The sequence below is a fragment of the Ammospiza caudacuta genome, chromosome 29 (genome assembly GCF_027887145.1).
Source record: "Ammospiza caudacuta isolate bAmmCau1 chromosome 29, bAmmCau1.pri, whole genome shotgun sequence".
In the NCBI taxonomy this organism is placed as follows: domain Eukaryota; kingdom Metazoa; phylum Chordata; class Aves; order Passeriformes; family Passerellidae; genus Ammospiza; species Ammospiza caudacuta.
The window spans coordinates 748,370-759,137 of NC_080621.1; the positions used below are offsets into that span (position 1 = coordinate 748,370).

A 10,768-nucleotide genomic window follows, 5' to 3' on the forward strand; every position below is an offset into this window, starting at 1 on the left:
TGGGAGAAGGGAATGGGAATGGAACCGGGAATGCAGACAGGGAGCGGGAATGGGGACAGGGAATGGGAGAAGGGAATGGGAATGGGGAGCGGGAATCGGGACAGGGAATGGGAATGGGGAGAAGGAATGGGGACAGGGAACGGGAACCGTGGGGTGCCCAAAGTCCTGAGGAAGCCCCAAATCTGCCCCAGGAACCCTCAACTCCCTCTGGCCCAGCACCCCACTCATCCCGTGGAAGATCCTCCCATGTCCCAAACATTGTCTTCGTGTAATATCTTTATTTTTAAGCTCAGATTTAAAAAGGACAAAGAGAAAAGCCAGGCCACGGGGAGCCAGAAGGAGGTGGAGCCCCCAGCCAGGTGTGCTCCAAACAGGGATCACCTGGGCTCTGCCCACCTGGGATCACCCAGAGCTCTGAGACCAACAGAGCTGGACCAGATCACAAAAGTCTTCCCACCCAGGGTGGACTCTAATGCTGGGTGCGTTGGTGCTTGGTCAAGGTGAAGCTCCTGGAGAAGCTCTTCCCACAGTGGGGACACTCGTGGGTTCTCTCCCCGGTGTGGATGCGCCGGTGGACGATGAGGGTGGAGTTGCTCCTGAAGTTCTGCCCGCAGTCACGGCAGTGGAACGGCCTCTCCTCGGTGTGAATGCGCTGGTGCTTGCGGAGATCGCCGCTGCTCACGAAACTCTTCCGGCACTGATCACACTCGTAGGGCCTCTCCCCGGTGTGGCTCCTCAGGTGCACAGTCAGGTTGGAGCTCTGGATGAAGCCCTTCCCACACTGGGGACACTCATAGGGTCTCTCCCCGGTGTGGATCCTCCTGTGTGTGATGAGGGTTGACTTATCTTTGAATCCCACCCCACAATCGGGACAGCGGAAGGGCCTCTCGTCCGTGTGGATGCGCTGGTGCATGAGGAGATGGGACGAGGCGTAAAAGCCCTTCTGGCACTGATCACACATGTAGGGCCTCTCCCCAGTGTGGCTTCTGAGGTGGACAGTTAGATTGGAGCTCTTGGTGAAACTCTTCCCACACTGGGGACACTCGTAGGGCCTCTCCCCGGTGTGGCTTTGTAAATGGACAGTCAGATGGGAGCTCCGGATGAATCCCTTCCCACACTGGGGACACTCATAGGGTCTCTCTCCGGTGTGGATGCGCTGGTGGATGATGAGGTTGGAGTTCCACCTGAAGCTCTGCCCGCAGTCACGGCAGTGGAACGGCCTCTCCCCGGTGTGAATGAGCTGGTGACTGAGGAGATTGGAGCTCCTCTGAAACCTCTTCTGGCACTGACCACACTCGTAGGGCCTCTCCCCGCTGTGGATGCGCCGGTGCTGGTTGAGTTCGGAGACGCTTTTGAAGCTCTTCCCGCAGTCGGGGCACTGGAAGGGCCTCTCGTCTGTGTGTGAGCGCTGGTGCTTGAGGACATCAGAGCTGCTCACAAACCGCTTCTGGCACTGGTCACACTCGTAGGGTCGTTCCCCCGTGTGGCTACGCAGGTGGACAGTCAGTTTGGATCTACACGTGAAGCTCCTCCCACACTCGGAGCACTTGTGGGGCTTCTCCTGCCCACCCTGGAGCTGCTCATGGACCCCCAGCTCTGGGCTCTGACCCTGGTCCAGGGTGGGTTTTTCCCCCTCAGATCCCGTGTGGATTCTCTGGTGCACAATGAGGCAGGATCTCCTCTTGAAGCTCTTCCCACACTCGGAGCACTTGTGGGACTTCTCCTGCCCACCCTGGAGCTGCTCATGGAGCCCCAGCTCGGATCTCTGAGCCCCTCCATGGCCCAGGCTGGCTCTTTCCCCCTCGGATCCCCGCGCTCTGCCTTTGCAGCCCCTCCTGCTCAGGGATCTCCGCGGCTTCTCCTCCCCGTTGGCTTCTCCCTGCCGAGCCGTGGAGCCGCTCCCAACGGCCTCAGCCACCAGCTCCTCGCTGCTCTCCATGCTCAGCTCCTGCTCTGGGGGAGCAAGGACAAGGACACGGTGGGATTTGCCCCCGTGGGGACAAGGACACGATGGGATTTGCCCCCGTGGGCACAAGGACACGGTGGGATTTGCCTCCCCTGCCCCACAAAAACCCTCCCGGAGCCCCCCGCGATGGGGTCGGGCCGAGCTCCCCCTCTCCGCTCACCTGCGGGCTCCGGGGGGCGATGCCGGCGGGGCCGGGGCAGCTGCGGCCGGAGCGCGGGAACCGCGTGGTGTTGGGGCGCCTCTTCCTCCCGCTGTTCCTGTTCCGTTGTCCCTCCTCTTCCTTTGTCCCTCCTCTTCCTCCTCCTCCTTCTCCCCCTCCTCTTCCTCCCGCTCCTCCTCCGCTCCGAGTCCGGCCCGGGCAGCGCCGGCACCAAAATACAGGCGGGGCGAGGGCGGGGTTATGCAAATCCGGGAGCGATCGCGCGCTGCGATTGGTGGGAGGGAGGAGCGCGCGGTGTGCTCGGTGACGTAACGGCGGGGGGGGCAGCTGGAGCGTCCGGAGAGAGCGGAGCGGGAACGGGGACCGGGAACGGGGACCGGGAATGGGGACAGGGAGCGGGAACCGGGAACGGGGACCGGGAATGGGGACATGGACCGGGAATGGAGACAGGGAGCGGGATTGGGGACAGGGAATGGGAACAAGGAATGCGGAACACTATTGGGGACAGGAACAGGGAATGGGGATCATGGGGTGCCCAAAGTCCTAAGGAAGCCCAAAATCTGCCCCAGGAACCCTCAACTCCCTCTGGCCCTGCATCCCCCATCATCCCCTGGAAGATCCCCCCATGTACACATCCTCGTCTTGGTTCAACGTCTTTATTATTAACCTTGGACTTAGAAAGCTGTATAAAAATGACAAAGAGATATAAAAAGAAAATCCAGGCCACAAGGAGCCAGGTGGATGTGGAGTCCCCAGCCTGGTGTTCTTCAAGCAGGATAAAAGGGGGCTCTGTCCACCTGGGCTCACTGGGCACCATCCAGAGCAGATCCTCCCGTGTTAGAAGGAGCTGGAGAAGCCCACGGAGCTCTTCCCACTCAGGGCTGCCATCAGTGCTGGCTCTTCTGATGTCTGGTCAAGGTAGAGGTTTTAGAGAAGCTCTTCCCACACTGGGGACACTTGTGGAGTCTCTCCCTGGTGTGGATCTTATGGTGGGACACCAGCCCTGAGCTCTGCGAGAAGTCCTTGCCACATTGGGAACACTTCTAGGGTCTGTCCCCAGTGTGGATCCTCCTGTGTCTGACCAGAGCTGAGTTCTGCTTGAATCCCACCCCACATTCGGGACAGCGGAAGGGTTTCTCATCCGTGTGGATGCGCTGGTGCTTGAGGAGATCAGACGAGGTGTAAAAGCCCTTCTGGCACTGATCACACTCGTAGAGCCTCTCCCCGGTGTGGCTCCTCAGGTGCACAGTCAGGTTGGAGCTCTGGATGAAGCCCTTCCCACACTGGGGACACTTGTAGGGTCTCTCCCCGGTGTGGATCCTCCTGTGTGTGACGAAGGTTGACTTCTCTTTGAATCCCACCCCACAATCGGGACAGCGGAAGGGCCTCTCGTCCGTGTGGATGCGCTGGTGTACGAGGAGACCATACAAGGTGTAACAGCCCTTCTGGCACTGATCACACACGTAGGGTCTCTCCCCTGTGTGGCTTCTGAGGTGGACAGTCAGATGGGAGCTCTTGGTGAAACTCTTCCCACACTGGGGACACTCATAGGGCCTCTCCCCGGTGTGGCTTCGTAAATGGACAGTCAGATGGGAGCTCCGGGTGAATCCCTTCCCACAGTGGGGACACTCGTGGGGTCTCTCCCCGGTGTGGATGCGCCGGTGGATGATGAGGGCAGAGTTGTGCCTGAAGCTCTGCCCGCACTCACGGCAGTGGAACGGCCTCTCCCCGGTGTGGATGAGCTGGTGGCTGAGGAGCTCGGAGCTGGTCCGGAACCTCTTCTGGCACTGACCACACTCGTAGGGCCTCTCCCCGGTGTGGATGCGCCGGTGCTTGTTGAGGTCGGAGACGCTTTTGAAGCTCTTCCCACAGTCGGGGCACTGGAAGGGCCTCTCGTCTGTGTGTGAGCGCTGGTGCTTGAGGACATCAGAGCTGCTCACAAACCTCTTCTGGCACTGGTCACACTCGTAGGGTCGTTCCCCCGTGTGGCTCTTTTGGTGGTAAATCAGTTGCTGCTTGGACATTAAACTCTTCCCACACTCCCCACACTTGTAGGGTCGTTCCCCCGTGTGGATTCTGCAATGCTGCATCAGGAGGCATCTCCACCTGAAGCTCTTCCCACACTCGGAGCACTTGTGGGGCTTCTCCTGCCCACCCTGGAGCTGCTCATGGAGCCCCAGCTCGGATCTCTGAGCCCCTCCATGGCCCAGGCTGGCTCTTTCCCCCTCGGATCCCCGCGCTCTGCCTTTGCAGCCCCTCCTGCTCAGGGATCTCCGCGGCTTCTCCTCCCCGTTGGCTTCTCCCTGCCGAGCCGTGGAGCCGCTCCCAACGGCCTCAGCCACCAGCTCCTCGCTGCTCTCCATGCTCAGCTCCTGCTCTGGGGGAGCAAGGACAAGGACACGGTGGGATTTGCCCCCGTGGGGACAAGGACACGATGGGATTTGCCCCCGTGGGGACAAGGACACGATGGGATTTGCCCCCGTGGGGACAAGGACACGATGGGATTTGCCCCCGTGGGGACAAGGACACGGCGGGATTTGCCTCCCCTGCCCCACAAAAACCCTCCCGGAGCCCCCCGCGATGGGGTCGGGCCGAGCTCCCCCTCTCCGCTCACCTGCGGGCTCCGGGGGGCGATGCCGGCGGGGCCGGGGCAGCTGCGGCCGGAGCGGGGGAACCGCGTGGTGTTGGGGCGCCTCTTCCTCCCGCTGTTCCTGTTCCGTTGTCCCTCCTCTTCCTTTGTCCCTCCTCTTCCTCCTCCTCCTTCTCCCCCTCCTCTTCCTCCCGCTCCTCCTCCGCTCCGAGTCCGGCCCGGGCAGCGCCGGCACCAAAATACAGGCGGGGTGAGGGCGTGGTTATGCAAATCCGGGAGCGATCGCGCGCTGCGATTGGTGGGACGGAGGAACGCGGGGTTTGCTCGGTGACGTCATGGCAGGGCGGGGAGCAGGAGCGTCCGGAGAGAGCGGAGCGGGAATGGGGACCGGGAATGGGGACAGGGAGCGGGAACCGGGAACGGGGACCGGGAATGGGGACATGGACCGGGAATGGGGACAGGGAGCGGGAACCGGGAATGGGGACCGGGAATTGGAATGGAACCGGGAATGTGGACAGAGAGCGGGATTGGGGACAGGGAATGGGAACAAGGAATGCGGACCAGTATTGGGGACAGGAACAGCGAATGGGGATCATGGGGTGCCCAAAGTCCTAAGGAAGCCCAAAATCTGCCCCAGGAACCCTCAACTCCCTCTGGCCCTGCATCCCCCTCATCCCCTGGAAGATCCCCCCATGTCCACATCCACGTCTTGGTTCAACATCTTTATTATTAACCTTGGACTTAGAAAGGTGTATAAAAATGACAAAGAGATATAAAAAGAAAATCCAGGCCACAAGGAGCCAGGTGGATGTGGAGTCCCCAGCCTGGTGTGCTGCAAGCAGGAGTCAAGGGGGCTCTGCCCACCTGGGATCACTGGGCACCATCCAGAGCAGATCCTCCCGTGTGAGATGGAGCTGGAGAAGGCCACACAGCTCTTCCTACTCAGGGCTGTCCTCAGTGCTGGCTCTGTCGGTGTCTGGTCATGCTGCCGCTTGAGGTGAAGCCCTTCCCACACTGGGGACACTTGAAGGGTCTCTCTCCAGTGTGGATGCGCTGGTGAGTGATGAGGGCACAGTTCCGCTTGAATCCCACCCCACAGTCAGGACAGCGGAAGGGCTTCTCATCCGTGTGGATGCGCTGGTGCAGGAGGAGGTCACACGTGGTCTGAAACCTCTTCTTGCACTGATCACACTCGTAGGGCCTCTCCCCGGTGTGGCTCCTCAGGTGGGCAATCAGGTGGGAGCTCTGGATGAAGCCCTTCCCACACTGGGGACACTTGTGGGGTCTCTCCCCGGTGTGGATGCGCCGGTGGACGACGAGGCCGGAGTTGTGTCTGAATCCCTTCCCACAGTCACGGCAGCGGAACGGCCTCTCCTCGGTGTGGATGCGCTGGTGACTGACGAGATCAGAGCTCCTCAGGAACCTCCTCTCACACTGATCACACTTGTAGGGTCGTTCTCCAGTGTGGCTCCTCAGGTGGACAACCAGGTTAGAGCTCTGGGTGAAGCTTTTCCCACACTGGGGACACTCATAGGGTCTCTCCCCGGTGTGGATGCGCCGGTGGACGATGAGGGCAGACTTGTGCCTGAAGCCCTGCCCGCAGTCACGGCAGTGGAACGGCCTCTCCTCGGTGTGAATGAGCTGGTGGCTGAGGAGCTCGGAGCTGGTCAGGAACCTCTTCTGGCACTGACCACACTCGTAGGGCCTCTCCCCGGTGTGGATGCGCCGGTGCTTGCGGAGATCCCCGCTGCGCTTAAACCTCTTCTTGCACTGATCACACTCGTATGCTCTCTCCTCGGTGTGAATGTGCCGGTGGGTGATGAGAGTGGAATTTTCCCTAAATCGCTTCCCACAATCACGACAGCGGAACGGCCGCTCCTCGCTGTGAATCCGCTTGTGACGGTGCAGATAGGAGCTGCTCACGAACATCTTCTTGCACACACCACACTCGTAGGGTCGTTCCCCAGTGTGGATTCTGCAATGCTCCATCAGGCGGCATCTCCACCTGAAGCTCTGCCCACACTCCGAGCACTGGTGGGGCTTCTCCTCCCCATCCTGGGGCTGCTCATGGACCCCCAGCTCTGGGCTCTGACCCTGGTCCAGGGTGGGTTTTTCCCCCTCAGATCCCGTGTGGATTCTCTGGTGCACAATCAGGCAGGATCTCCTCCTGAAGCTCTTCCCACACTCGGAGCACTTGTGGGGCTTCTCCTGCCCACCCTGGAGCTGCTCATGGAGCCCCAGCTCGGATCTCTGAGCCCCTCCATGGCCCAGGCTGGCTCTTTCCCCCTCGGATCCCCGCGCTCTGCCTCTGCAGCCCCTCCTGCTCGGGGATCTCCGCGGCTTCTCCTCCCCGTTGGCTTCTCCCTGCCGAGCCGTGGAGCCGCTCCCAACGGCCTCAGCCACCAGCTCCTCGCTGCTCTCCATGCTCAGCTCCTGCTCTGGGGGAGCAAGGACAGGGACACGATGGGATTTGCCCCCGTGGACACAAGGACACGATGGGATTTGCCTCCCCTGCCCCACAAAAACCCTCCCGGAGCCCCCCGCGATGGGGTCGGGCCGAGCTCCCCCTCTCCGCTCACCTGCGGGCTCCGGGGGGCGATGCCGGCGGGGCCGGGGCAGCTGCGGCCGGAGCGCGGGAACCGCGTGGTGTTGGGGCGCCTCTTCCTCCCGCTGTTCCTGTTCCGTTGTCCCTCCTCTTCCTTTGTCCCTCCTCTTCCTCCTCCTCCTCCTCCCCCTCCTCTTCCTCCCGCTCCTCCTCCGCTCCGAGTCCGGCCCGGGCAGCGCAGGAACCCAAAACGGGCGGGGTAGAGGGCGTGGTTATGCAAATCCTGGACCGATCGCGCGCTGGGATTGGTGGGAGGGAGGAGCGCGGGGTTTGCTCGGTGACGTCATGGCGGGAACGAGGAACGGGACCGGGAACGGGAATAGAGGAGAGGGGCTGGGATTGGGATCAGGAATCAGAAAATGGGAACGGGACAGAAAACAGAGAAATGGGAATTGGGGACTGGAATAGGAAAAGGAGAACAAAACAGGAAATAGAGAAATGGGAATTGGGGACTGGAACAGGAAAATGGGAACAGGACAGGGAACACGGGAATGGCAACCAGATAGAGAATGAGAGACAGGGACAAGTATTGAGACAGGAATGGGATCTGGACTGGGATGAGAGCAGGATCCTGGACAGGGGACAGCAGGAACCAGGACGGGAGGACGTGGGGACACTGCCAGGGCAGGGGGTCCTTGATCTGCTGCCCCAGATGGAGTTGCTGGGCCTGGGGTGCCCAAAGCCCTGAGGAACCCCCAAATCCGTCCCAGGAACCCTCAGCTCCCTCTGGCCCAGCATCCCCCTCATGCCCATCCTTGTTTTCGTTCAACATCTTTATTATTAATTCCAGATATAAGTGTTTAAAAAGAACAAAGAGAAATAAAAAGAAAATCCAGGGGGAGTCAACAGGATGTGGAGCCCTCAGCCAGGTGTCCTTGAAACCTGGATCACCTGGGCTCTGCCCACTTGGCGTCACTGGGGACCATCCAGAGAAGATCCTCCCGCGGGGGATGATGCATCTAAGGCTATCTAGTGTTGCTTAAAACTACCAAAAGATGAAAAAATTGAGATATTTCTGGGTCAGAAGTTGACGAATCCAGGAGCATGCGAAGCCCTCAACCAGGTGGCCTCCAAGCACAGATCTCCAGGGTTCTGCTCATTGGGGCTCACTGGGGACCATCCAGAGCAGATCCTCCCGTGTGAGATGGAGCTGGAGAAGCCCACAAAACTCTTCCCACCTCAGTGCTGGCTCTGCAGGTGTCTGGTCATGCTGCAGCTGGTGGTGAAGCCCTTCCCACACTGGGGACACTGGAACGGCTTCTCCCCGGTGTGGCTGCGCTGGTGGATCACCAGGTTGGACTTGTGCCTGAACCCCTTGCCACAGTCAGGACAGCAGAACGGCCTCTCCTCGGTGTGCATCAGCTTGTGGCTGAGCAGGTGGGAGCTGGTCAGGAACCTCTTCTTGCACTGCTCACACTCGTAGGGTTTCTCCCCGCTGTGGCTCCTCTGGTGGTAAACCAGGTGGGACTTGGACATGAAGCCCTTCCCGCACTCCCCACACTCGTAGGGCCGCTCCCCGGTGTGGATCATCTGGTGGGTGACCAGGTAGGACCTGGTGGTGAAGCTCTTCCCGCACCTCCTGCACTCGTAGGGCCTCACCTGCGTGTGGCACTTCTGGTGGAGGATCAGGCTGGAGCTCTGCGAGAAGCTCCTCCAGCAGTACTCGCACTCGTAGGGCCGCTCCGCGTGGCTCCTCTGGTGCGCAAACAGGTTGGAGCTCTGCGTGAAGCTCTTCCCGCACTGCCCGCACACGTACGGCCTCTCCCCGGTGTGGATCCTGCGGTGCTTGACCAGGCTGGACTTTTGCCGGAAGCCCTTCCCGCAGTCGTCGCAGCGGAACGGTTTCTCCCCGGTGTGGATGCGCTGGTGCTCCGCCAGCAGCGAGCGGGTCGGGAAGGAGCTCTGGCACTGCTCGCACCCGTAGGGCCTCTCCCCGGTGTGGGTCCGGCGGTGCCGGACGAGGGCCGAGTTCTCCTTGAAGCCCACGCCGCACTCGGGGCACTGGAACGGCCGCTCGCCCGTGTGCGAGCGCTGGTGGACGACGAGCGAGGAGCTGCTCTGGAACCTCTTGTGGCACTGGTCGCACTCGTAGGGCTTCTCCCCGGTGTGGGTCCTCAGGTGGCTGGTCAGGTGGGACTTCCAGCTGAAGCTCTTTCCGCACTGCTGGCACGCGTAGGGTTTCTCCCCGGTGTGGGTCCTCCTCTGGTGGAGAAGCAGCTGCGAGCTCCAGCTGAAGCTCTCCCCACACTCCCCACACTTGTAGGGCTTCTCCCCGGTGTGGATCCTGCTGTGCTCCAACAGGTTGGATCTCCACTTGAAGCTCTTCCCACACTCCGAGCACGTGTGGGGCTTCTTCTCCCCACCCTGGAGCTGCTCATGGAGCCCCAGCTCTGAGCTCTGGTCCAGGTTGGGTTTGTCCCCTTCAGATCCCACCTGTGGCCCCATGTGGATTCTGCAGTGCTTGACCAGGGACGATCTCCACACGAAGCTCTTCCCACATTCTGAGCACTTGTGGGGCTTCTCCTTCTCATCCTGGAGCTGCTCATGGAGCCCCAGCTCTGATTTCTCTCCCCCTGCCTGGTCCAAGTTGGGTTTTTCCCCCTCTGATACCACCTGTTGCTCCGTGTGGATCTTCTGGTGGGCAACCAGCTGGGAACTCACCTTGAAGCTCTTCCCACACTCGGAGCACTTGTGGGGCTTCTCCTCCCCACCCTGGAGCTGCTCATGGAGCCCCAGCTCTGGGCTCTGACCCTGGTCCAGGGTGGGTTTTTCCCCCTCAGATCCCGTGTGGCTCCTCAGGTGGGCAACCAGGTTGGACCTCTTGGTGAAGCTCTTCCCACATTTTGAGCACTTGTGGGGCTTCTCCTCCCCACCCCGGAGCTGCTCATGGACCTGGAGCTCCAAGTTCTGACCTTCCTGCTTCAGGGTGGGTTTTTCCCCCTCAGATCCCACCTGTTGCTCCATATGGATCTTCTGGTGGACAATCAGCTTGGACCTCTTAGTGAAGCTCTTCCCACACTCCGAGCACTTGTGGGGCTTCTTCTCCTCATCCTGGAGCTGCTCCTGGACCCCCAGCTCGGCCTCAGCCACCAGCTCCTCGCTGCTCTCCATGCTCAGCTCCTGCTCTGGGGGAGCAAGGACAAGGACACGATGGGATTTGCCCCCGTGGGGACAAGGACACGATGGGATTTGCCCCCGTGGGCACAAGGACACGATGGGATTTGCCTCTCCCGCCCCACAAAAACCCTCCCGGAGCCCCCCGCGATGGGGTCGGGCCGAGCTCCCCCTCTCCGCTCACCTGCGGGCTCCGGGGGGCGATGCCGGCGGGGCCGGGGCAGCTGCGGCCGGAGCGGGGTTGGAGCCGCTCCTCCTTTTCCTCTTCCTCCTGCTCCTCCTCTTCCTCCTGCTTATTCTGCCGCTCCTCCTCCTCGTTTGTCCCTCCTCTTC

General features: G+C 61.1%; 1 protein-coding gene and 1 pseudogene across 1 annotated transcript; both read right to left on the reverse strand.

Annotated features, from left to right (window-relative positions):
* Nucleotides 1–469: 469 nt before the first annotated feature.
* On the reverse strand, nt 470–1,939 carry LOC131569137 (zinc finger protein 501-like). Its single transcript, XM_058821361.1, has 3 exons — nt 1,596–1,939; nt 860–1,514; nt 470–781 (listed from the first exon to the last, which is right to left on the reverse strand). Exons 1-3 carry the CDS (start codon nt 1,937–1,939, stop codon nt 470–472), a joined length of 1,311 nt encoding a protein of 436 aa, XP_058677344.1.
* Nucleotides 1,940–2,795: 856 nt separating this feature from the next.
* LOC131569138 (zinc finger protein 91-like) lies at nt 2,796–10,359 on the reverse strand (annotated as a pseudogene).
* Nucleotides 10,360–10,768: the final 409 nt, after the last annotated feature.